At 44.5% G+C, this 27,487-nt stretch overlaps 1 protein-coding gene and 1 long non-coding RNA gene across 3 annotated transcripts in view; one reads left to right on the top strand and one right to left on the bottom strand.

Annotated features, from left to right (window-relative positions):
* Positions 1 to 2,088: 2,088 nt before the first annotated feature.
* Ddah1 (dimethylarginine dimethylaminohydrolase 1) overlaps positions 2,089 to 27,487 on the bottom strand; it is a 139,014-nt gene continuing 113,615 nt past the window's right edge. For both annotated transcript variants that reach the window (XM_006984740.4, XM_076575117.1), the window contains exons 5-6: positions 7,605 to 7,748; positions 2,089 to 5,116 (exon numbers count right to left, since the gene is read on the bottom strand). In XM_006984740.4, the coding sequence (XP_006984802.1) occupies positions 5,000 to 5,116; positions 7,605 to 7,748 (261 nt within the window). In that variant the 3' untranslated portion in view covers positions 2,089 to 4,999. The remainder of the gene's footprint in view (positions 5,117 to 7,604; positions 7,749 to 27,487) is intronic.
* LOC143274014 (uncharacterized) lies at positions 23,666 to 25,715 on the top strand. The gene is made up of 2 exons (XR_013052420.1): positions 23,666 to 24,166; positions 25,301 to 25,715. It is a non-coding gene; the product is annotated as an uncharacterized LOC143274014 (long non-coding RNA).

Genomic DNA, 27,487 nt, shown 5'->3' with positions numbered 1-27,487 from the left:
TTATACCTATATACGAATAGTAGTGCATATGATTAAAATCAGATGCACCATGGGAAAAGACAGTGAACAAATCCTTATGTAACACAACTCTGTCAGTCAAAACATGAAGTCGTCATGCCTTGCTCCTTAGCAACCACATCTTCTTCCTCTTGGACCCGTAAAAGAAAGTCTCACATAGTAACCTGGTGCTGTTTGCCACTCCAGCTCAGATATCCTGCTGGTCTCTGATAATGTATCTGGCTTGTGCTTTTATTTTGCTTTTGAATAAAGAAAAATCTTTGCTATTTCCTATTCACGTGCACATCATCACTTTTCTGAACAAGACCTGGAAACACCCAGTCAAGACACCATCAACAACCCCTTGTCCTTTTTTTTTTTTTTTGGTTTTTCGAGACAGGGCTTCTCTGTGTAGTTTTGGTGCCTGTCCTGGATCTCACTCTGTGGACCAGGCTGGCCTTGAACTCACAGAGATCTGCCTGGCTCTGCCTCCCGAGTGCTGGGATTAAAGGCGTGCGCCACCGCCGCAAGGCCAACTCCTTGTTCTTTAATGGTCCTTATGGTGCCTGCTGTTCCATCCGGAAATCTGTGCACTTGAGGTCTTACTTCCTTGCCCCTTCCATGCAGGCAGCTCTCAGAAGACAGGGACGGTGGCTTAGGGCCTGGCAAGGGTAGACACTTCCTGAGTGTGTGCTCACTTGTCTAAAATCACTGTTGGCTAGGATTCTTCAGTCCCTTCCCATTTCTAGACATTGCAGCTTAAGGTATTTGTTCACTTGAAAAGCTTCGAGGGAGATCAGTTAGGGAGTCCTTGCCATGCAGGCTTCCCATAGAGAGAACCCCCTTTCCCTGGGAGAGGAGATCTGGACTCTGGCACTCAGTGCGGGTGGGGTTCATTTCCTCAGCGCAGGTTTGCTGAGATGGTACCTGGCATGAGCAAATTTTATGCCTATTGGAAATGTCAATGTCAACCTAAATAGTAGAGCATTCATGTAAGTACATCAATGGAGAAGGTATGAGCAGATCAGCCACCGCCCCCAAGGAGTTCGAGGACTGCTTTGCCTAGCTGGTGAGTACTGCCATGTGGCATCCCATATGACAGGTCTGAACTAACTCCAGGGCTGTGTGGAAGCTTCTAAGTGGCGAGTTTTGACAATCTGATGAGTGCTAATAGCAATGTGAACATACCAGACGTGTGTGATCTAAAGGTGTCATTTAGAAAGAGTCACTCTGTAACTGTACTGTGGAAGACATTGGGGGGTGTTACAGTGGATGATATACATGTGCCTTACTGAGGTCTAAACAGGCCTTTAATCTATTGCTGAGCAAAGAAGACTCCAGAACATTACAAGGATGTTAAAGTATTCAAAATTTACATTAACATCCATTCATAAATGTGTGGTATCTTTTGAAATGTTAACAGTAGTTACCTATGGGTGATGAAATTTGGGGTAGTCTGTCTTTAAAATTTTAAACACATCTTATTATTAGCACCGTATTTGTGTGGGTACATGGATGGGGATGTGCTTGCCACCTTGCAAGTGTGGACATCAGATGACAACTTGTGGGGTCCGTTCTCTTCTTCTACATAGATCTTGGTGGTCAGATTCTGTTTTCAGGCTTCTGTGGTGAGTTCCTTGAACTGCTGAGCTATTTGGTTACCCCATCTTTACTTTTTTTAATAGTATTTTTTGTATTGCTTGGATTTTATTTCTACAGCTAAGTTTTTTTTAATAAAACATAGCTCTTTCAGATTAAAAAAGTTATTGGAATACAAAAGTCTCATCAAAAATAACCTTCAAGCTTCCTTAAAATGATTACTGTAAGGCAAATGAAAAACAAAACTCATTTCAAAGCAATTTTATTGCTGTATATTCACTGTACACAGAGCTGGGTCTCATAAAGACATTTTCTTGTAAGTATATCGTGTGCTTTGACCACATCACTCCTCTCTCTCCTCCCCTATCTCTCCCTTCCTTCCTCTTGCCACTCCCTTTTATTTCCCACCATGAACAAACAAAGAGAAATCACCAAGCTTAGCCACAAACTGAATGTCACAGCGTGGGAAAAGAAGACACGGACAGCACTGGACACAGCACAACTCACACTTTATTCTGTCGTGACTGGTATACATCAGGAGTGGGCAGCAGGACACTAGTATTGGCGCACAACTCCTCTGGACTAACGGGCTGTGGGAGGCATGGCTAGCTTTGGCACACAGACTGGAAAACCATACATTGCCCAGAAGATGACAAGCGAGAAGATAAAAAGCACAGACGTCACACGCCATGGGACTCTGGATTCTGTAGCATGTTAAAGAGCGAATAATTACAACGACTGACATGCAACCCTACATTAGCCACACTGTTAAAGTAGACCATTTTATTTTCCCTTCTTAGAGACGGAGAGATGATGGCCTTAGTAACTGGTTCCTAGTAGCATTCAGGAGCAATTAACACACTGTAGAGAGATCTGCCATGGATTCCTATAGCAACCCACCACAGTTAGAGATGTAGTACCAAATCATAGGTTCCTTCTAGATCTTCTCATTAAACTAAATCATACTGACTCAATAATTCTAACTCGACTTATACTGACTTAAATATAATTCCTCATGTCTCTATAACGCCAAAAAGCAATATTTTGTTAGTGTTTCCATCTTTGTAAGCCACAATGGACAAGAGGGGAACCTGGGTAATGGCGTCTTCCCTCTTCAGAGATGACATCACACTGAGGAGCACATCAAAGAAGCAAAGCTACTGTGCTGCAAGTATTTTGAATTTTCTTGTCATTGAAGTAGCCAGCCCAATTTGTGATGGAACAGAACAGACTGAGATGGGGGAGAGGCACCGCTTCTGAACAATTTCTCAAGACGGACAAGGAAAGAGGGAGCCGACGGCAGGGGATGGAAAACTACCTTTGGTAGAAGAAACCGTCCCAGTGAAAACCTATTCACGTGTAACCGACTACACAACTGAACATCCTGTAACCAGGATGACAGAAGAACGCTCGTGACAATCTCAAGTGGGTTAGGTCAGTTCACACTGGCTCAGCCAGTTGGTTTCCTGTGGTTGGTTTTGAGATGGTCACCTCTCACAGGGAGAATCTTTGCTTTCTGCCAGTGTAGAGCCAAATTTAATCTCAAGAGGCAACCATAATTGCTGAGAAGAATTTTTCTTTATTAACTCGGGCATGTGGTTCATATTCATTCACCCTGGAAAAAACATATTATTCACCCATGATGAGATGTTTTGAAATATGATAGTGACCAAGATATGGTTCATTCACAGGATGTACTTAGATATTTGCATGTGATATCAGCGTAAAGTTAGGCAACAAGGAAGAGATGGACCAGACGTCTTCAGAAAGTTGTCAAATAAATGTAAAAGAGAAATAAATGAGTGGTGAATGATGTCTTGATTTTCACAGGGGTTACTCACTTCCATCGGCTGAGGGGGAATGCAGTAAAGGCAATTCTCTGTTGCTCATCAAGATAAGAACACTGATCACAAAGAGAGGAGAGGAGAGGGAGATCTGAAGTGGTCTTTCTTTGTCTTCCCAGCTTTACATATTGAATGACAAACTTAGGCTACACAGCCAAGGTAGAAGTGACCAGAAGTTTGATGATGTGCCTGGTTGGGTCACCACCGTTCCTTGTAAAGTACCATACTCCTGGCCTGATTCTTCCAATGTTAAGGAAAGGAATGCTCTCTTCCTTTGGTGTGACATTGTTCTTTGTAAGAGACTCGTTTCAGCCTTATAAGAGCTGAAAGTTGTGTAATTTGAAGGCTAGAGAGGAAAGAACGTTCAGCCAAATTCCACAGTAAACATTCATGGATATTTCAAAGGAGACTAATACATTGTTTGAGGTTGACTTTAGGAACCATTTCCTGATTGTGTTCCTAGACCATGGGTGGAGGCAGCTCCCTCTGACTCTTAATAGACCATCAACAATCATTTCAGATGCCATGCCTCTTTTGAAGGAAATGACTTTTCAAGATCATGATGATTCTAAGGGGGTAGATACAAGGTGAGTCAGAAAGAAGCTGAAAAGGGGGGTGGGGTGGGGTAGAGAAAGACTTTCTTCCATGCTCCTATAGAACCAGTCATGAGGCAAATTCACAGCATGTGACTCAGTCTTTCTAAGATGTGCCCTCGGGGTTTTTCCAGGCTTCTTGATCTAACAACCCATACCAACCACTTGCGGCTGAATTTACCTCCCTAGGTGTGGTAACTGTCTCTTAGAGCATTCCGGTTGGTGCAAACCCTGTCAGGATGTGTCTCTGTGAGGTCCCCATTCCCCAACCAGCCACTCTGCTGCTGGCCACAGTTCTGCTGAGGATGCACTGTGCTTCTCTAGGGGGAGGGAGGGCTGGTGGTGCTGGAAACGTGGCCAAGGGGCAGAGGGGAAGGAGTGCACAGTGACATGGGGTGGACCTTCAGGACGGTCCAGCCAGAACGCAAGAGCTTGGGTAAGTCCAAGGTCAAGGTGCCTGCGGAAGAAGGGGGAAGGCCAAAGAAAGGCCCTGGAAGAAAGGGTTTTTAAAGTTTAGAAGAGAGGGGAATGGGAAAAATCTATGGGCCAGGGAATTTCACAGGAACCAAATGTGATTCATGATACGGGGAAGAAAAAAAGTCCCTGCTCACCTTGCTGATCAGGAAGATAGTGTTTAGAATACCCTGCAACTAAACTATTTCCACACTAATAACACAAACACCGAACTGAGTGTTTCCACACTATTTATCACATTTCAATAATTCGTTAGTTCTGGATTTTCTAGGTTGCTTAATTCATTTAGTAATCCACAGGTTAGGTACCACCGTGAGGTGAAGGAGGGTGTGGAAAATGAAGCAGTTAAAATCGGAATTAATTTTGTTGTCTGTAAACAAGAGTTAGTAGCACAGTGGCACAGGAGATTGTCAAGGAAAACAAGAGGAGAGGGGCAGAGTCATCAGCCTGGCCCAGGCCACCTTGCTGGCCCCCGGGGAGCGGCTCTGCGGCTCAGGAGTCTGTCTTCTTGTTAATAAAAATGGAAGAGCAGGTGAGCAAACCGTCCACCTTTTCCATTTCTGAATTGCTCACAGGGATCAGCAGATGGTCCTTCAGCTTCTCATAGACCTGCAGACACAGGGGATCAAGAGGGAAAGGGAGGGAGAGGGTCAGAGCTCGGTCTGTGTCACCACTCTCGGGCAGAGGACGACCTCAGTCTCTACATCTATGCTTCTCCGTCATTTGAGCCCAAGTCCACGTGTCCACGGTCCTACCCCACAGATGGTTGACCTCTGAGTCTCTGCTTTAACTTCAAGGTGAGGGACGGGTCGCCAACATGGCTGTTGCTAGAGTTGCTTTTACGCTGCCGCTGCTGTTCCTCGATTACGTGATAATCAAAACCCCGTGGCTGTGTGCTTAGTTTGAACACCCCTCCCTCCCGTCACTTTAATGCACTCTTAACTACACCTTCACGATCCTTTCCTTACCAACTCAACTAGAAGACTGCGACAGCATGTAAGTGAAGTACGCACTGCCGGGCACACCGGGTTTAAATTATAGGTGTGAATTTTATAGCATCTTTCAACCGTAATGGAAAGTACGTGTCAAAACATCTAATTAACAGTCCACAGATTTTTTTCCTGTGATCAAAAACACACTTAAAAAAATAAAATTACTTGAAAACGCTGCTTAAAAAACAACCTGCCCTGATTCTTTCAGAAACACCATGTACCTTAAAATTCAGCACGCCCGTTAGAGTACAGGAGCCATCTGGGCTCCACATCTAGTCCCCCAACTTGCTACTGCCATTTCTGTGAAGTAACATCCCTCCTGAGCTTGTTCACTTCCCTTTCTACAGGGCCGTCACAGGGACTAAAGACAATGTGTAAGGCACACAGCACAGTGTCTGACCCAGAAAGGCCCTTGGTGAACAAGGGTGTTACTGACGTCGTTCTACTGTTGATGGACACAGGGCTGAACGGAGAGGCAGTTAATGACATTCGGTTGCTAGGTGATTAGTGAGGCTGAGGAGGCATGAGGCCCTCAAAGTAGGCTGTGTGGACTTGCAGCTTGCTCATATTGCAGATTCTAGGCTGGGGGCCCTGGAACCTGCGCTGTTAACAACCCCAGCACATAAGAGGGTTAAGATGCACTGTTCATCCAGGAGCTACTTTTGTCCTTGTCTGGGGTTGGGAGTCCTGTATTTTCTTTAGGTTTACACTTCTGCTATGGGAAGAGGACAAAACCACCTCTGCATTCTCCCAAGCCTCTTTTCCTGTACTAACCGAGTGACCGCGATTAGAGGATGAACCTGGTCTAATACGGTCCTGCTGATGCAAAACAGAGCGAGGGCTGGAGAAACAGTTCAGGCATGAGGACCTTTGCCAAGAACGCATGTTGAAGGAGCTGGGTGTGGGGATGCGCATCTGTAACCTTAGCACGGGGACAGTGGAGACCTGCCTGATCCCAGGGTTGCTGGCCAGTCAGCCTAGCTTACTTGGTGAGTTCTAGGCCTGGGAGAGACTCTGTCTCAAAAAACAAAACCAAAGAAACAACAATAACAAACATAAGCAAAAAGGAGGTGGTCCCTGAAGAAAGATCAAGTTGTCCTTAGCCTTCCACATACGCATGCGCGCGCGCGCGTATACATACACCCACATACATGTGCGCACACACATGTACATACTCACAAACCAATAGCATAAAACAATGTGCAGTATTTTCAAGGCATAGGACACAAAAAACTGTCAATGATCACTGAACGTTCTTCTATAGTATTTGTTATGAATGCCATATTGTTCTGCACAGAGATGATCTCAGAATGTCTAGAAGTTAGAGACCCTGAAGACTCAGTGACTGAGCTGGTTATGTACTCCATGATGAAACAGAGAAAAGTAATGAGACCAAAGACTGCCCTGAGAAAAGGGTGATTTCCTTAGTGGAGGAAGAAAAATCCAGGTCCAGAGACCTGGTTGGCTGATTGCCTTCCTGCTCTATCTTCCTCCCACTAGGAAGTGTGGCCCCCTCTTTTCAAAACCCATTTCTGCTCCTCTGCCTTGAGAAGCAAGTGACTCTCTGCTTAAGGTAGCTCCTGCTAGATGCATACTGGGAGCTGGAGCATAGATTTGGGGGGAGTTCTTTTTTGTTTTCATTTTTATTTTTTGAGACAGGGTCTTGTGTAGGCCAGGTTAACCTCAAACTCTCATGGTATAGCTGAGGTCGGGCTTAAACTTCTAATCCTCTGCCTCCTACGCCTCAAGTGCGAGGATCACAGGTGTGTGTCACCACACCTCGCTTGTGCACAGTGCTGAGGATTACACTCAGGGCTTTGTGCCTGTGAAGCCAGAAGCCAGAACTGCACCCGTTAAGCTATCTCCACAACCCTCGGAGCTCTTATCTGAACAACCTGACGGGCAGGCAGCAGCAGCATCCCACACTGTGTACGTACGGCTGACCAACGGCATGGAGAAGAAGTAAATAAGCAGTTCCTCTGCTTTCCACAATCCTTCCTGCTGTCTCAGGGTTTTGATATGTATAGCAAAATGGACGTCCTTTTTGGTCTCATGGAGCGCCATGAGAAGGTCCCCAGAGAGGCTAGCAGAGGTGGTGCTTTTACCTTTGCACTTTCTGGGTATTCTTCTGGGGTTCGGTGCAGTAAGACGTGCCCTTTGTTAGGGATATTTAGATATATACAGTTGGCGGCCATGTCGTCAGGCACAGTGAGCTTGTCATAGCGATGGTCACTCATTTGTTGCATGATCTATAAAGACAGACAAAGCAGGCTTAAGTAGAGCTTCCCACACTCACATGGAGGAAGGCATAGGATGGGACACAGACCTGGAAGGGTTGCTTTAAATCACGCCATATCCTGGATCACCTCTGGTCACCCGGAACCAGAAGAAGAAAACCAAGCATTCTCGTTCTCTTAAAGCTTGTGATTATTTCTGTAGTTAAGGTTTGAAACTAATCTGTATTTTGGTTTATGCTCCTATGACATACCAGCAGTACATACAATGGTCAGGTGCAGAAAGTCTGGCTGGAGGTTTGATGACATTCAGGGCTGAGAAAACATGGCTGCCCCCGCCTTAGTGAAGACAGATCATTACAACCATCAGAATGGTCATTAAGAGGTGGCCATAAACATGCACAACACACAAAATTCGCCTTTCTGTGTACATTAGAGTCAAGGCCCAGGTTTCTAGGACATCACGGTTATAAGTAGGTGGTTACACTACACTGAGAATAAGGTGGGGTACCGGGATAAACACTTGACACTTATTATTTGGTCTCAAAACTTGTATTTTAGTGTTTTATCAGCATTCAGTAGATGTAATAAGGAATTTCACTGTGACATGTCTATGCATGTAAATACTATATTTTAGTCACGCTCACCACCCCACTACCTCCTCGTGTGCTGTCTGCTCCTGCTGACCTCCTTTCTCTTTCCAACCACTCCTCCTCCTCCTCCTCCTTTCCTGCCTTTTTTCTTTTTGATGAGCCGAAGAATTCCCTTAGCCTGTGCCCATATTTGAAGTGCTGACCATGTTTTCTTCTAGTAGTTATGAAGTTGTGGGTCTTACACCGAAGTCTTTGGTCCATTTTGAGATTTAAATTCTGTACTACTAAAAAGATCTTTCTTAGCCATCTGACTCTACTCTTTCTTAACCTTCACAGCTGAGACAGCACCAAAGATTACTAGAGAGAGGTCCAGTGACTGGAGACCTCAAAGAGATCCATAAAAGTTATCATGTGACGGTCACTGCTACCTAGCCAAGCCTAGACACAAATAAACAAAACCCAGAAAATCTGCCTTGCTTGCTGACTTAATTCCCTGAGTATCGGGGAGAACCATGAGCAGGTTTTGGCTCAATACATTGAGGTAGGGCGCTCTGACCATTGCTTTGTAGTTTAACTCTTGGTAAACAGATGGCTCATCGCACTATCTATCCACAGGAAAAGAAAACACAAGATGAACTGAAGGAGAAAGAAGCAGGGCTAGACTACATATCTGAGCTCTCACTTGATCTCCTCTCCACTTGAGTGGGGTGGGCAGATGTCCCACCCATCCATGGGACTCCCGAGTGCCCAAGGGTGACTACAGGGCAGAAAGATCATTTTCAGTGCTCACTCCTGGTGTAGCAGTGAGGGAACACACTACAGTCTCCGAGGTTGTGGACTTCAGGAAGTGCCAATGAGACAGACTAGACTTCCGTCCTGTCCCGTCCCTCCCCCACATCAGCTTCCTCAGGGAGCAGTCCTCTCCTTCTCTGGCCTTTACTTCAGTTTTCTAGAGTTGATGGCATTTATTTGAAATTCTAATCTGCTTTTCCTCACTCTTCCTCATTACTTTTTCCTGAGCTTTATGCATTCTGGCTTCTGAGGGGGGCATTCCAGAAATTACTGACATAAGAGTCATAAGCCAAACCAGAATAGTTTGAAGATAGTTTCATTTTTCTTTCATTAGGGGAAGAAAAGAATAATTTTCTTAATGGGGAAATAATTTAATGCTGAAGATATATGAAGCAATTTACTGATAAATTCTACTGAGAGTTATTCTTAAAATAAATGCCCTAACAAAACCACCAGAGCTACCTCAGGAGAAGCCTTCCAATTAATTTATCAAGGCCTCCTTGGTTATCGTTTTGTGGCAAATTATAAACCGTGCCGTAAGAAATGACTTTTAATAATGAACAGGCTATGGAGCTGTGAACAGCATTGTTCAGCTCACTCAGCACCGTAGTCTGTCTGTCTTTCTAAAGGGCTTCGGAAAGGTAACTGTAGACAATAAACAACCTTTCTTTTTCACGGAAAAGCCAAAGGCGCTTATTCTAGACATGAAGAATTTCTGCCACGTTAGCTGAGGACCAGGTTTCCCCTTTCCTGTCTGAGCGTTCCTTCTCATTGTTTGTGAGCTGTTATTGTCTGAAGGGTGAGATGGTTTGCCGTTTACTCACAGCTACTGGGTGTGGGAGGCACACATACACACGCAATGCAGTGAATTTGCTGTTCAGGGGACTTAGAGAAGGTTCAGGGATCACATCTCTTCATGCCTTGCATGTGTGTGGGTGTGTGCACTCATTCATGTGTGTGTGTGTGTGTGTGTGTGTGTGTGTGTGTGTGTGTGTGTGTGTATACCACAGGTAAGCTTACACTGTCCACCCTGGTAGGGCAGCTCTTCAAAGGGCCCAGGCTCCCAGGGACCATGCAAAGGCCAGGCCAACCAACAGACTCTCTCCTTCTCAGACACTCAGTCTTGTGAAAAGGTGAACATCATCTTAAGCATCTCGAGAATGCAGCTGTTGGGGTGATTTGTGCTCCAACTTTTTTTTCTTAAGAAGGATGGAGGAAGTGGCTGTGTTCCAGCATTCTTGGTAGTAAGGACCAAACTTTTAGCAGTAAGGACCAAACTTCCTGCTTGTCACAGCACCCCACACCAGAACGGAAGCAGAAAGCACCTAAAGTGTCCACACGTCACAAATTCCTCCTGGACCAGATTCCTGTACATCCTGAGGGGCCTCGGGCTCAATTGAGAGAAGTCCAGCTAAGTGCTGTGCTTTCCAGTCTGTGGGGGAAGATATGCAAAGGCAAGCTGCAGTTCAAATGCTGTTTCCGACTTCTACTTTGAGTAACCTATTTAGAATGGTAATAACTGGGATTGGAAGCTATTGACATCTGGTCCAGCATCATGGGGTATCCCCTTGGGGGCCTAGGCACAAGGGCTGTGTAAGGCAGCAAATAGATGGATACAAGGATCCTCTAAGTGCTGCTTCCAGGAGGTGGCAATCCAGTGATGCCAAGTATCGGAAGGTCTACCCCTCTCATGCCACAGCAAGAAGGCACACAGTTCTAGAAAGGAAGCGGCTTTGGGCATTGTCCTGGCCACAGCAGCATCCTGTGTGTCTCTCACAGCTGCTGGCTTGGAGGCACTGGCCTTGCTCCTCAGAGTGGCGTTGTCACAAAACAGTGGGAACATTCTGGCTTTCAGCCTGAATCTGCATGGCCAGTCACATTAGCCAGGCATTTCCGGCAGTTTCCCACATTTCTGGGAATTTTCTCATTGAAAGGATTGGACGGCAGCCCCATTTTTCTGCTTCTTACTCATGCCTTCTTTGTATTATAGCAATTACATTAAAAAAATCCTGGACTGTGTGGTTGGACAGAACAATTTAAGACTTAATTGGTCAAATACTGAGGCAAAGAGATAGAGAAGGCATTTAAAGATGTTTAGGAAATATTCCAAACACATTTTTGGCTTGCTCATAATTGATCTTCCCATGTATATATATATGTATGTACCCATCTCAAAACATTAAAATGAAATCAATATGAAAAGCAACTAATTATAGAGCCCATTGAGAGATACAGTATAAAATGCACAATCACTTCTCATTGCTGCTAGGTATCTGAAATAACTCTTTATTGATTTATCACGCATCAGGAGTTTATTGAAAGCCTGGCAATGTATAGTAGGCCCTACGTCCTGGCAATCCTTTTAGGGATGAGCCAATATAACTACGGATAATATTATAGAATTCCTACCACGTACATTTTATGGGCTCTCATAGATGCGCTCAGAATAAACACATCCTGAGAGCCATGTTTCTAATTAACTAAGTAAATAACTGTACTGAGGACTAAACCCAGGGCAAGCACTCTACAGCTAAGCTCCATCTCGTTCAAAGTTCTCTCTCTCTCTCTCTTTTCTGTTTTTCGATACAGGGTTTTTCTGTGTAGCCCTGGCTGTCTTGGAACTCACTATGTTGACCTGGCTGGCCTCAAACCTGCCTCTTCTTCCTGAGGGCTGTGGTTAAAAGTGTGTGCTACCACTGCTTGGCTTCAGATGTGTAATTTAAAAATATTTTAAAAATTTATTCTTTGAAGGTTTTATAATAAGTATACAATGTATTGTGTTTGTATCACCCCCATTCCCCTCTTCCTCCTTCTCCCCAAGACACTCCTCTTCCCAATTTTACTCTGCCTCTCTAAAAAAAAAAACAAAACCCACCAAATCCAATTAGTGCTATCCATATGAGCATGAGTGTGGATGCATCATGGACAACCTACCAGTGGCCATACTCCCAAAGAAAAATGACTCTCCATCCCACAGTAGCCATCAACTGCCAACAGCTCCTCAGCTAGGGGAAGCCTTAAGACTTCTTCCTCAAATGGTGGCTGTCTTGATCTACAAGCAACCACGGCCCAGTGCAAGCGCCCTGTCACGTGATGAAGACAGCATTCCGCAGCACTTCTCCGTATCCTCCTTACATTCTTTCTGCTCCTCATTCTTCAGTATTCCCTGAGCCTTGGTGGAAGGGTGACATGGATGTGTCATCCAGGGTGGGCCCTCACGGTCACTTGTTTTCAGCACATGTAATAGTTATGGCTTCCTGCCTTAACTGCTGCCCACTGTGACACGAAGCTTCTCTGACCAATGCAGAAAGTATCACCTCCTTTCTGCCGTGATGGGCTCAGACAAAGCAACTTTCAGAAAGGAAGGGATCAGTCAACCAAGGCACAGAAGGCAAGGTACAGCGCCGTGGGACAGCAGCAGAGGGAGGTGAGTGCTAGAGCTCAGTCCTTTCTCCTTTGCACGTAGTTTGAGACCTGATCCCACCCATGCTCCCACCCACACTCAGGGCAGGTCTTCTCTGCTCTGTGAAATCTTTCTGGGAACACTCCCATCAACTCATCTAGAAGCATGTTGCCACGAGGGTTCTAAATCCTACGGGGTTGACAAGATAACTATCCTAGTGACTGAAATCCCACCACACAGCTGATCTTCAGGCATCTTTATTGGTCTGGAAGAATGGAAAACATTCAACTTCTACTTATTGGTGTGTTTATTCTCTTTCTCTTCTCATTTGTTTCTCACAGCAAACCTGTGTACGGGGTAACATAGTCTCTATCGTTATGTGAACGTAAGCCAAGGTGGGAAGAGATTCAGTCCTACGTCCGAGGTCATTTGCTCCTTTAGACTGGCAATCTAGGTTTCAAGCCTGGTGTATGTGTCTTCAAATGCCTACCTTCATCCTGACATACAAAACCACCATCTAGTCACCCGAAAGACTGCACTCACAGTATTCACTGGCAGACTGGGGTGGGATACATTTCCTATAGAATTTTCTTGGCATTTGTGTATTTGTAGACGTTTGTGTGTAAATGTTTTCTACACAGACTGTCTGGTATTTGAAGCCATCTGAATTTGTATCTGGTTTTATATGGTTTGGTTTCTTTGGAGCTATTCTTTTTCTTTTTCTTTTTTTAGTAAAAGAAAAAGCAAAGCCTTTGAAAGGGAAGAAGGAGTAGGTGAAGGGCATTCTGACCTCTAGAGCAGAGAGGAGCAGGTGCCAAGGTGAAAAATGGCAAACAGCCAAACCCTATTCACAATGCACCCTGGGTCAATTTGGCCATTGTGACACCACACTGGCAGTCTAGCCTGCCCGGCAGTGGAAGGCTTGCCTGGAGATTAGAGTCTGGGCACACAGAAAAGCCTTCTAATGGTATTGTATCCACGTTTGTTCTAAGGATGGACATACAGTTTATAAGAAACACTAGAATGTTCGGTGCTCTTCACAGGAAATGTAATGTTGTGATGGATTCTCACAGATCCTTTCGTTGAACTTGCAGAGCTTATGTATCTGAGGGAAGTGACAGATGAGTGTTGCGGCTATGAAGCTGCTGGTCGGCAGTTCTGTTTACGGTAATGAGTAATCCCAGTGAAACAAAGAAGAGATTTATGGGAATTTTGTTTGCGATGATGGGAGTGAGTTCTCTGATGAATTGCACAATCGTTCTGAATACTGGAAAAAGATGTCATCGTTTCTCTCTCCATGGAATGGCTAAACACCGAACACATTTTTAAGTTTTCTTTCCCCCCTTGGAATGGGGTCTTGCTGTATGACTGAGGCCAGCCTTATACTTAGTAGCTGGTACTGCAGGCATGTATCACCATCTCTGGATTAACACAGTTTTTAACTGAACCTGCATCACTCAGATTTTCTCCATCATTTACGCACAGACCAAAGAATCTTAAATTAAGGGTTTGACACCACCTGGGGTCAAGTCACTGAAAGTGGGAGGCTCATTTATTATTTGGTTTCTAAATGCACAACAGTTAAAACTCAATTCAAAATCAATGTGTGATGAATCCAAGGTGTCTCTAGCAATGCCACCCACACTGTCTTGCTTGACTTCACTCTGAAGCCTTGAACTTGAACACAGAAATGTGAGCTCAGCACTGCACATGCTCTCGTACCACACCCTGCCAACAAAGGCTGCATGGAGCGCCTCAGACCCGAGACAGCTGTGTGCTCCACACTGCAGGGTCTTCACTCTGCGTGCAACATCTTCTGCTCTGATAGAAACATAAAGGTTTAATTACAGGAAACAATGACGTTTACCATTTTGCTGCATGTAAGTATCAAATTATTTATCTTTGGGTGGCATTGTGTTAGACAAATGGGCACACCCATCTTGTCAGAATACAAAATTGTTTTGACCTTTTAATAGTGGTAAAATACAGGTATCCCAAAGAACTTTTAATTTTATGGTGGTGTTGTCTTTTTCAAGACAGGGTTTCTGTGTAGTTTAGTCAGGAGTTTTTTTCTGGAACTCACTCTGCAGTCCGGGCTGGCCTCGAACTCACAGAGATCTGCCTGCCTCTGTCTCCTGAGTGCTGGGATTAAAGGTATGTTCCACCACTGCCCGACCCAAAGAACTTTTAATATTTTTTCAACTTCATTATCAGCAAATGTTTAATTTGTGTACCTATTTCATATACCTATTTACCCAGGGCTGTGTAAAAACTTCTCAGGTGAAAAAGACTCATGAGTAGAAAAGCTTAGAAGCCCTGGTCTAGGTGGTCTATAAAACAAGTCAAATCCTGATTCATAGCCCTTGTTGATTCCTGTAGAATAAATATTTCCACTGGTCATTTCTGAGTTACCCATGTGACATCAATGTCACACAAAGAGATAACATACACAAATAACCCCCAAGAACACAGCCAATGGTACAATACAGTAACGGAACCAGGAAGTTAGAAGTTTGGACTATTTTTTGCCTGTTTTAACATACTTTGTTTAATTCTAAGTATATATAATATAATTTTCAAAATGTGTGTCTGTTCTGTCTGTATGCTTGTGTACCATGTGTGTACCTGATGTCTGTGAAGGCCAGAAAAGGGCATCAGATCCTCTTGGGAGTGGAGTTATGGGTAGTTGTGAGATGCCATCCAGGTGCTGGGAATTGAACCAGGGTCCTCTGGAAGAGCAACTAGAGCTCTTAACCCTGGGTGAGCCATCTCTAAAAAAAAATCTTTTTTGGGGGGCAGGCAATGCTGACATATGTAGGCCGTTGGCCTCCAGCTTAAAATCCACTTGTCTCTGCCTTTCACAGGCTGAGAGTCCAATTGTGTACACATATCCAGCCACAAAATTAATAGTTAACAGCAGTTATGTTTAACAGCCAACTTAAAAAATTCCCCCAAACTTTATAGTCAGCTCTGAGAGGCTAATAGGAGCTCCCATCAGCAAAGAGCTTTATGAGACTTGGTTTCTGGATGTTAGAATAAGTGGCCTACTGTGGGAAGCTACTATACATTGATGTCAGTATAGGTGGCCTACCATGGAAAGTTACTACAAGTTGATGTTAGGCTAAGTAGCCTACCATGGAAAGCTACTATAAATTGATGTTAGGATTAAGTGGCCTACCATGGAAGGCTACCATAAGTTGATCTCAACATTTTATCAACACCATAATAACGTTAGTTTTGAAATCTGGCTTACAGAAATTTTGCTTCCCACAGACAGACTATTTGGGGACTAATGTTCAATAAGTTCAGGCAATGCACTGATGGGATGAAGTATTATAGTTACTGGAAGGTGAGATGATAAACTGGATTTACGAAATGGGATCCAAGACTCCTTGGATCTTTCAAATACACAAGACAAGATGAAGTGTTTCTCCGTTGACGTGCAGTGATCGGATGCTTGGAGCCCAATTGTTCTATGGTTGAAAGTAAAGCGAGAACCACAGGACGCTGTCTTTAACTAGGCTCCCACCTTCTCTACATCACCTTTCCCTTGTATTTCTACTCGCCATTTGGTTAGACTTGACATATTTTTATAATCATTTTTGTGAAATGGGGTGAAGTATTATTATATAATTTCAGACAGTTCTTTAAATCATGCTTTTTTAAATTATGAAACGATTATATAATATTTTTTCCTCTAGTATGCTTTTTTTGGAGACACCCAGAGCCTCACATTCAAAACTTATGTTCTACCAGTGAGCTACACCCTCAGCCTTCCACTACAAATATTTTGACCTTTGCCTCTTTACTGAAAGCTCTGGGGAGGCTCCTCACACAGGGCTCTGCCTGACATATGGTGGGCATCCAATCTATATTTGTTGACTGCTAAATAAAGCATGATCTTAAACAGTGCACTTCAGCATCTTGCCAACTCCTAATTCCTCCTGCCTCCTGCTGCAGCTAGCTCCCTGCAGGACACTCCCTCAGCTCCAAGCCTTCGGTGAGGAACATGGAAGGGCCTCCAGCTGGCACTGGTATCGTACCCTTTTGTGTAATCATGCTGGTTAGGGAATCTCGGACTTCAGTCAGCTCTGGATGCTTTCTAGAAACCCTCCTCAAATCCTCCCTGACAAGAATCAGGGGTGGGATTAACCTCCTTATCCAAAGAACTATTTGGGTTTCCTGCCTCCTTGTACTGCTCCTGCTTGTAACTCCGTATCTGCCTCTTTTTAGGCTGCAGGACGACAGTGCTGGAAAGGAAGGCAGACTTCCTTAAGGCAAGAGTCTGTCTCCATGCCTAATAACGACAACTGAAAGAAGAATGCTCACTGCAGACTTATGCATGTTAATATGCAAATGCTACCAACCCAGAGAAGGGCGCTATACGGGAAACCGCATTTCCCATTAGAAGAAAAAGAAAAAAAAGCAGGAAATTTTAGAGAAAAGACAGCACTTCACAACCACTTCTGTTCCTTTAATCTGGGGGAGCATAGGAACACAGTCTAAGAATGGAATTGTGTGAGGGGAATTTTGAGTGCTTGTAAGAAGACAAGACAAGAGTCTCGTGGCCTCAGTTTCTTCAAAAACATGGAAATGTTCTTGGACTATGCTTTTGTGCACCTTCTAGTTATAGCAGATAGGAGTGAGTAACTTCCGACTATTCATTACAACTGGCTATTGTTATGTGCCATTGTTATGTGTTATGTGTTATCGTTTATGTGCCATCGCAGCTTGCCCTTGTGATTGGACACTTTACTCATGTGACTTCCTGTATAAACTGTCTGATGCTCTGAATAAAGTTGACTCTTGCATGAGTCTCATGCCTCATTTACTGGCTCCATTCTTCCAGGTCTCTCTGCCAGCTAGAGTGGTGAACAGGAGGGCAATGACAATGTAGGGTTCCATTTATGAGCGTCTAGAGAGACAATCCTCTAGAGCAGTGGTTCTCAACCTGTGGGTTGTATGAGGTCGCATATCAGATACCCTGCATATCAGATATTTACATGATGATTTGTATCTGTAGTAAAATTGCAGTTATGAAGTAGCAGTGAAATAATTTTATGGCTGGGGTCACCACATCCTGAGGAAATGTATTAAAGGGTTGCAGCATTACGGATGTTGAGAACCAGTCCTCTAGAGTAACTGTACTCAGTATGATATCCCTCCCTGACTTTAGGTGGTGTTTTCTGCTCAAACATGTAGCAGTTTACTGTAGAAATGCTTTTCTCCTCCTGCCCTCCAATGCTCAAACCAAGAACTGGTGTCTGGTGAATCCCAGACACAGCCAGTGTTGCTGAGAGCGGGCTCTACGGATCAACTTGCCTCAGAGCTCCATCTTGGTCCATCAGGATTTCTCACGGTGAACCCCAGCAATGTGGTGTGCAATTTAAAGGTGTGCTCTGTGTAATTCCTGTGTTCATGGCATTTCAGAGCCACTCACTCATAGATTATTCAGATTAGAGTAGCATTATCCTCACACCTAAAAGGTATTATTACTGTTCCTCTGGACGATAAAACTACTAATAGCTGACCTACATTGGGCTCTTACCACTTGCTAGGTGTGGGTAAAAATGAAACAAATGACTGGAAAACACAAGAAAATTATAAATCCTCAGTACCTTTGTTTAGTTGTGATTTGTCTTATTTTGATCTCTGTAACCATGAGTGGCCTCTGGGTATGTTTGTGGTCATAACTTTGAACTTGGTCCTACTGCGTGAAAGGATAAAGAGATAGGCTGCTGGGACCTATCTCCAAAGCTATCTTTTATATCCTGAAGTAATGCTGTGAGAAATCCAGGAGTCCAACACAGTACAACCACCCAGGGTTCGTAACAGGAAACAAGGTTTACAGATATTCGTAAAGACTGCAGGGCTAACATGACATCTGGAAGATGGAAATAGAGAAGTAAGTGACTACTGAGAGTGGGGGGCTAGCAATCGGGGGGCTGGTGGGAGTGCGGCTGCCATGGAGAAGGAAGTTCTCCACAAGGACTGGCCAAGAGTTCACAGTCAAAACACCACCTCTGACTTAGTGCCTACATTTGATCACACGCTTTACTGATGTGCAGCCAAGTCAGAGGGCAGCCATCAACACCAGAGGCATTTAACACATGTGACTTCCTCAGAAGATCAGTAACCCAAAACTCAACCGTCCTCCTTCCAACCCAACCGACACATTTCCTAATCCCTTCAACACCAGAGGTGCTGCGCTTGGCATGGCCGGCGGGTCACTGAACACGGGGGTCACAGGGGCCACACTGTGATGTACAAGTTTAGCCCATGAGACAGGCATCATCCTTTTATTTATATTTTAATCTTTTGCCAAATCAGTTAGGCCAAGAAAACAAACTGGAGGCTGGTAAGGATAGAAGATACGCAACTTGATTTTTTTTTTTTGGATGGGCTCTGACTATGGGTAAATACAAACTTAAAAAAATGATGGGAAAGAGTGAGGGGTGACAGAGACTCCTCAGTTGGACAAATGCTGACCCCAGTGCTGCCAATGGAAACTGACGTGGAAGCCAGCCCTGCTAGTGTCTTACGGGCTTAGACACTGGATGTCCTCCAGAGCAGCTGTCCTCTGGACGTGTCTGGGTATCACTCAGTTCCCAAAACATGAATCTAGGTCAGTGAAATGCAGCAACATCCTTTGCCCAGTGATTTCTGATGGTTTGTTCCTTTGGAGGAGATGGGGACCAGTTCAGAGGCACTGGGAAGGTTTAAAGTCTTTTCCAAATCCCCCCAAGGTTGCCCTGTTCTGGAGGTTTCTTCGGCTCAGTTTGCACAGCACTGTTCTCTCCTTCAAAGTCCCTCAGCCACAAGGTCCAGTCCCTCCTCACCTGGCCTTGCCCTCTGCACTGCCCTGTCCATCCTCACAGTGTCGTCTTTCTCAAATATTCCTGAAAGACGACATCTGACTAGTTTTACAAGAAGCAATCACTATTTCTGTTGAGTCATCATAGCACAGCATCTCTGAAGGACCACACTCTGATTTCACCCTTCTCCTAAAAATCCCTAGGGCCGGCCTGATGGTGCATTCAGAAGGTTGAGGGAGGAGGATGGTCAGCCCGAGCCGAGGACTGAGATACTGCCTCAAAAGACCAGACAGACAGACAGACAGACAGACAGACAGACAGACACACACACACACACACACACACACACACACACACACACACATCCACACCCAGACAGACATAGAGACAGATGAAAGACCCACAGACAGAGACAGATACAAAGACAGATATGCACAGACACACACACACACAACATTTTTAAGCTCTCCACAGACCATAGGTAAGAAAAACCCCAATTCCTGTGACCAATAAGGACAATAGCACATTAGGTGAAACAGTAGGCCTCCTTTGAAATAATCCTTATTTCAAATGCTTTATAATTACACAGATACTTTTTTTTTTTTTTTTTAAGGTAGTTTCAAACCCTCACATTTAATGGCAATTACCTTGACTGGCCATCATGGAGTTCCCAGCGGGAAAGAATGATGCTCTCATTTCTTAGCGAGGCTGATTCAACTTTTTTTTTTTTTTCCTCCAAGAATAGACTGAGTACATGGGGTCACATGGGGAGAGCTAGAGGAACAGCCAGGATGACAATCCATGAATGTAGATTCTAGGTTCTCTGCTTTGCCCTGATAGCTGGTTTGGCTCTGTGGGAATTCATGCTGCTTTAGTAAAATCAACATGGGGTCATTTTTCAAATTCTCCTCTTCCATCAGAGTGGCTTGAAACTCACTTTTCCTGCAAAAATCTTCACACAGCAAGCTCAGGCCCTGATATTAGGTGGTGTGTGTGTGTGTGTGTGTGTGTGTGTGTGTGTGTGTGTTGGGGGAGCTGCACAAAAATATAGAAGTATGAGTCATACATAGGCAAGCTTCCTGTTCTCAGAAAAATGATAACATTTGTTGAGTTTTGGTAAAATGGGATATTTTAGGAAGGAATTTTCGCATGTCAAATGGGTGGAAAGCTGGACTCCAAATGATTATCCAGTTAGGTATTATGTTCCCAGTTCAGGTCATGTTGGATTTTTAGGCAGCAATTAAGGTTAGGAATTTTAGATCCCCATGGCTTTAGTTTGCTGCTTTCTCTATTTTGTGTCCATGTCACCTAGGCATGGCTTCTTCAGTGGCCCTTTATCTCTTATCTGGGATTCTAAGACAGGTGCCTAAGAAGTTGCTCATATCCTTGAACCAACGTGGTCTCCTGTGGAACTGGGATCTCTCCTAGAACCTGGACCCTCAGAATTTTCTGAGACTGGCCAAAGTAATGTTTTCAGAAAGGCCTTTCGATGATGTTGGGAACTGCTAATTTGAGGTAATGTTCTGACTTTTACTTTTGTGAGTCTTGGATTGCAAAGCCTCATGGGAGGGCATGTGCCTGACCACTGAGAGATGCCTGAATTCCCCTTGCAGTACCCCCTGGAGTCAGCACAGTACTCTTGATGTTCCAGTGTGTAATGGACATGCTGAACAGTACTTTCAGCGTAATGTCTTTCCCTTTTCTCCATTCTGTCATTTTCCTGAAAGGCCAGTAGAAAAAAGAATGTGCATATCACTATTCCCTTCCTCCCACTTGGCCAGTTTTTTCCTTCTCCTGCTTCGGCTATTTTAGCCTTACAGCTTCAAATTATTTATTGTCTTATCATGCCAAAGCATTTGATTTTGGCCACCCCAGCCTCACTGGCACTCAGCGCTGGGAATACTGTCAGCTGGGGAACTGCCGCCAGGAAGCACACACGGTTGGTAGAAGCTGTTTGTTTAGTGTTTTAATTTCTTAATACAGATGTGGTAGACAGAAAGACACCACTGCTCTGTGCACCTGGTGAATCCACCTAGAATGGACGCCCAGAGAACAAGGCTGAATTAAACCGCCAGAGGACCGACAGTATGTGTGCCTTTTACAGCAGAGGCTCTAAGTGGGAACGCTGGTGGCTGCCCCTGTAATTCTCTGGGGCAAGCGCAAAGACAATGTCTTTATTTTTCCATTTCAATCACTCGGTTAAGACTAGTGAATTTTCACTTGTCCGCTGGCTTTGCCATTGTTGCAGTGTCATTAAAGGAAATTCCAGACAGTGAAAAAAACGTGTAAGTTCCAAACACATCCAGGGTTTTTCCACCTTAATTTTTTTATATGGCCATCTATAAAATGACATGGACATTTTTGGACATAAAAATCAATGGTGAAGCTGAGTCAAAACAAGAGGAAACATGGTCTGAGTGACCTGTGTTATACAGTTAGTCATTCAAAGAAAAACAAGCTCTGTTCTACGCAATTCCAATGAGCTGCAAAGCGGCCCTTGTCTTCCTTCTAGGAATCTTACATATGCATTCAGTTATTTCAGAAAGTAGACCAGAAGCCTAAAAGACGTTCCCATTGAAATGCACCCAGAGCATTTAATTTAACATTTCAAGCCTATTGGAATTCCACTCACTGTACTCCAGCTCATTTACATGCCAAAGATATGAAAAATCGAGTGGAGGTCTTATAATTCTTTCTACTTTTAAAACAATTTATTATAATATAAAAACCAGAATTTTTATTTCTATGTTTTTGGAGACAAGGTCATACTATGAAGGCCTGGCTGACCTTGAATTTGAGATCCAAGGATATATTTCCACACCTTGCTAAGAACAAAATTATCAATAAGAAGGGAGGAAGGAAGGAAGGAGGGAAGGAAGGGAGGGAGGAAGGAAGGAAGGAAGGAAGAAAGGAAGGAAGGAAGGAAGGAAGGAAGGAAGGAAGGAAGGAAGGAAGGAAGGAAGGAAGGAAGGAAGGAAGGTTGGTTTGAATGTCCTAAGGAGAAAGCAACTGCTCTCCAGCTCAGAGTAAGAAGCTAAGAACACTGCTTGTGTCTCCTGGCCAGCAGATGGCAGAGACATTCAACAGGCCAGTCCTGTGTCTCTTCTAGGCCGGGTCAGCAACTTCCTTATCAACTAATTTTCTGAGTTTTAGCTAAGAGCCATGTGGTGGTTTGAATAAGAATGTCTTCATAGGTCTCCAGTTGGTGGCAGTTTGGAGAGGTTTAGGAGGTGCCACCTGGCTTGAGGAGGACTATCACGGTGGCAAGCTGTGAGGGTTCAAACCCCAGCTACTTTCAGTTTCTCTCTCTGCTTCATGCTGGCTTGCAGTTCAAGATGTGAGGTCCGCTGCCATGCCTGCCACTCGTGCCCCAGCCTCCTGGGCGCGATGTACTCTCATCCCCGTGGACTGTAACCCCAAAGAACCCTTTCCTCTGTCAGTGCTCTGGCTGTGGTGTTTCATCACAACATCAAGTGACCGCTACAGGTCACCACTTCTTCCCTCCGCTCTCTCTCTCTCTCTCCCCTCCATTCTCTCTCTCTTCCCCTCCGCTCTCTCTCTCTCTCTCCCCTCCTCTCTCTCTCTCCCCCTCCTCTCTCTCTCTCCCCCCCCCTCTCTCTCTCTCTCTCTTCCCCTCCTCTCTCTCTCTCTCCCCTCCTCTCTCTCTCTCTCTCTCTCTCTCTCTCTCTCTCTCTCTTCCCCTCCTCTCTCTCTCTCCCCCTCCACTCTCTCTTCCCCTCCCCCTCTCTCTCTTCTCTCTCTCCTCCTTCTTCTTCTCTCTCTCTCTCTCTCTCTCTCTCTCTCTCTCTCTCTCTCTCTCTTCCCCTCCACACTCTCTCTTCCCCTCCACTCTCTCTCTCTGAAAGTTCCTTCCTTTTCTGTCCTTTTACTTTTCCCCTCTGACTGGAGGACTGAATGCTACCCAGGAGATTAAGTTAGAATTATTGCAAGTGTCTCCTGAGGGCGGTTATTAGAAACTGTCCTCCTGTGACAGATAGCATGTAATTAACCCAGGCTTGTGGAGAGGAAGGTGATTGATTTTAGATGGAACTAAAAAAAGAACACGGTAAAAGATGGCACAAAATTAATTTTTATGTCTTCCTTTATTAAAAAACAACAAGCTAGTCTGTGAGAAAGGTGGGGATCATGTGGAGGATGAAGTAGGGGTGTGGGAGGTGGACCTAGGTTCACCTGCAAATTAATCATAGTCCATTTCCAACAACAGTTGTGTTTTCATAACACACACTTAGAAATTGCTTTTGCTAAAAGTATTGACTTCTCACTTGGGCCCACAAGAAGACTTTATTAGTTATTCTTGTTGCTGTGATCAATCGCTTGGAAGGAGGATTTTGGCTCATGGTTGAGAGGAAGGCATGCTGGAGTTTATGGCAGTGGGAACTTGTGGCTAGCTAGAACTCCTCTCATCTTGGTAGGCCAGAAGCCAGAGAGTAAGTTGAAAGCAGAGGTAGGCTATAAACTTTAAGCTCTCACCACAGCTCAATTCTTCAGCTAGGCTTTATCTCCTAACAGTTCTACAGCCTCCAATAATAGCACCATGAGCTAACAACCAAGTTTTCAAACAGCGCCTGTGGAGACACATTAGCTGAATGTGGGGCAGAGCCTGGCATCTCTGAGGCCTTTCTGGGTCTGTGTCCTCTACTCTGAGTTATCTGCCTACCCTACAGGCCAGCCTGTCACTCACTCACCCTCCTTTGGGCTGAAGGCACAGAGATCGGTGGTTGTCCTATCCTTGAGGTCACCTTGGCTTGTAAGAGGAGAAGAACCTCACAGTACAGACTGCCCCTCAGATGAGGACAACTATCCATGAAGGTAAGCTGTACCCTGGAATGGCAGTAACTATTTCCCAAGAACTACCTTATCCTTGGAAGCAGGGAGGGCTTGCTTGAATCATCTTGCTGAGTTGGAGTCCAGACAACACTCAACAAGCCCACAGTTAGATCAAGGAAGATAACATATATGCTTCTCGTTCCCTGTCCCCATTCTTCCTCTGTTTAAGCCTGACACTCACGAGTCCTCCATATGTGGACTTGGGGTCACTAGCTCCCTAATAAGATATTCCTCCAATCATGATGGAATGTTGATGGGCGCTACCTTGTGCAAGTGACCTCTGAGCTGTGAGCTCTCCAGTGAAATGGTCATGCCATGTCCAGTAGACAGTGGTTTTCCATACTATTCTACAAGTAGATTTCTTACATAAATAGTTAAGCAAGTACTCTGTATAAACTTTGTTTGCTTTACCACAAGACCTAGATTTATCCTAATCATGTAAATTGGATACAAACATAACAGTCCTCATCAATAAGACTGAATACTCAACTGAGAGATAGAGACTCCCTCCTCCTGGTAAACTGGGAGAACTAGAGCCGTTAGCAACATCACCACCACCTACTGTAAAGCAGCCCAGTGTGCTGCACTCTTACAGACTCAACCCTTTACTACTAAGAGTACATGTAGTTTCCCTTGTTTGAATGTGCCCCCTCGAAGAACAGGTTATGGAATATGGACCTGTTTGTGCTCAATGACCTTGCTCTATACAAGACCTCAAGTAGATCAACCAGGATTTGGGTAGTCTGTCTTTCTTTCTTTCCTTCCTTCCTTCCCTCCTTTTATTGTTTTTTTGAGACAGGATTTCTCTGTGTAGCCTTGGTTGTCCTGGAACTGGATCTGAGGACCAGGTTGGCCTTGAACTTACAAAGCTCCACCTGCCTCTGCCTCCCGAGTGCTGGTTTAAAGGCTTGTGCCAGCACCTGGAGAGGTGGTTTCTTTGCTGATCTTGAGAACTACACTGAGGGGTTTTCAACATCTCTCCCAAGTTTACGAGCTTCCTCGGAAGTGTGTCAGTGTCACTATGGGCACACCCTGGGGATTCTGAGAACGAGAATGACTCAAAGGGACAGACAGTGCACAGTGGATTTACTCACATCGTTTCCTAGTGCCTTACAGGACCCAAAGCGGTGCAAATGGACCCCCAGATGGAATGACAACACCCGGGATGATGCTGAAGCCATCAAAGCACTTCCAACGCCCAACACGAGAAAACAGAGCTTTCAGGACTAACATGTCACCGTGGACTTCGGGCTCCTGGATATGGCCTAATGTTCCCTAGGCTTCTAGATGGATGAGCTCCCACTCATTTGAGGTGCTTTATGGGTGCCCCTTTTTTATTTACATTTTTGCTGGAGGAGAGGCTCAGATTTGAAATCAAGTTGCATCTAGCCTCAGTGAATTCCAACAGGCTATTACAGAATATAGATCTCAGACACTGTTGATCTACCAACAACAAATGGAAGACGTTTCTAACAGTAAGGATGGGTATGAATTAAAATTTACAAAGAAGGGCTGCAGGCCCAATAACAAACTCCTCTTTGGACAAGGCACCTTCTCCTACAGTGATCAAAGTAGAGAACTTATAACTGGTTTCATCCTACCTAAGTTAAACTACAGAAAGAAGAGGCTAATTCCCACCAAAATCTCAGTTTCACTATGACCTAGATATATACGATGACCACATTAATCAGAACGCACTTCATTAATCGAGAATAGATAGGAACCATGGCAGAGTGTTTCAAATACAGTAAGACTAGTCATAAACCCCTGGGCTCCCAGTTTTACATGAACATGTGAAAAAGAGGTTTCAGATTCAGCAGGAAGCAGATCAGAGAGGAGTGACAGATAAAGAAAGCTTTTGGTGTGTGTGACTCACCTCTGTTTGAATGGTTTGCCCTTTAAAGAAATGCCCAAGCAGCTGTGGCTTCTTCACCAAGACAATAACAGAGACAGCCAGGTTGGTGAGGAAAACAGTATTTGGAACCAAATCCTCCTCCCTGAAAACAGTCAAATTCTGGATACTGGCAAAAGCAACTGTGTACATACATACATACATACATATACACATACATATACATACATGCATATACACATACATACATACACATACATACATACACACATACATATATACATACACACACACACATATATACATAATACACAGTAGTAAATAATTGGAGAGAGGAGAGGCTAGTGATCAGCAGAACCAACCTCTGGTTAAAATAAGATAATTAGAAAAGGTTTTCCAATAGTAGGGCCACTGAGTAGGGCAGGAGCTATGGTTTGGTTCTGGGTGTCTCCCAAAGGCTCATGTATCATAGGTTTGACCACCAGCCTGTGGCACTACTGGGAAGAGGTGGAACTTTTAGGATGTGGGGTCCAGTGGGAGTAAGTTGTATCACTCTAAGACGGTGCTTTTGTGGGAGATCCTGGGTCCTTGGCTCCCTTTCTCCCAGCACCCCCACTGCCCTCAGGTGTGTGCGCCTCTCCATGGTGTTGACTTGCCATAGGTCAAGTGACCATGGACCAAAGCCACTAAAACCGTAAGACTTTAATGCTTTGAAGTTGATTTATCTCAGGTATTTATCATGGCACCAGCAGGCTGATGAGAACACAGTGGGAAATCAAGGAAAGGAGAGTCAAGGTCCAGGAAATTAGAGCCTTGAGGCATAAGACTCTGCTCAAAATGTTTATTTCATCGAATCTTAGTATTTCCACCTATAATATGGGAAACATCACACCAGTAATGCTTCTGCTTTTATAAGTGATTTATAAGTGATATATGTGTTTCTATCTCTCTTCCTGCATGTCTTTATTAGTATGTCTATCTTCATGTCAGCAGTAGGACACACCCTTTCTTAGTTTTATTGGCAGCCTTACACAGGAACCAAGCTGTTCTCAGATCAGATAAATGGGCATCTCAGGTCACCTAAATATGATGTCACTGACCACCTGCTTCCGACCTGAGGCCATCCCCTGTGGAAAAGTTCATTAGTCTCTGGCTGAGTCTGTCATGCTCTCACTACAAAGCAAAAGGACTTTTTTTTTGATGTTAGGAACAGGACAGGCAGGCATTCATCTACTCCCCAGGCCCATGGTTTAGGCAGTACATTTGCTGATGGAAAAATGATCTCCAAAGAGTGCCCTTGGAGCTTGTGGGGGCTATTTATAGCTTCTGACACAGAGGGCTTCATGTGGAGGATGGCCATCATTGTTCATACTCAGATGAATTCGGCAGGAAGGACTAGGAAGTCTCCTTAGAATGTTCTAAGAGATACCATCATACAGAACTTGCCAATG

The sequence above is a fragment of the Peromyscus maniculatus genome, chromosome 6 (genome assembly GCF_049852395.1).
Source record: "Peromyscus maniculatus bairdii isolate BWxNUB_F1_BW_parent chromosome 6, HU_Pman_BW_mat_3.1, whole genome shotgun sequence".
Taxonomy (NCBI): Eukaryota; Metazoa; Chordata; class Mammalia; order Rodentia; family Cricetidae; genus Peromyscus; species Peromyscus maniculatus.
Note: the sequence above shows the minus strand (reverse complement) of the source record. Positions and strands in the feature narration are given on the sequence as shown.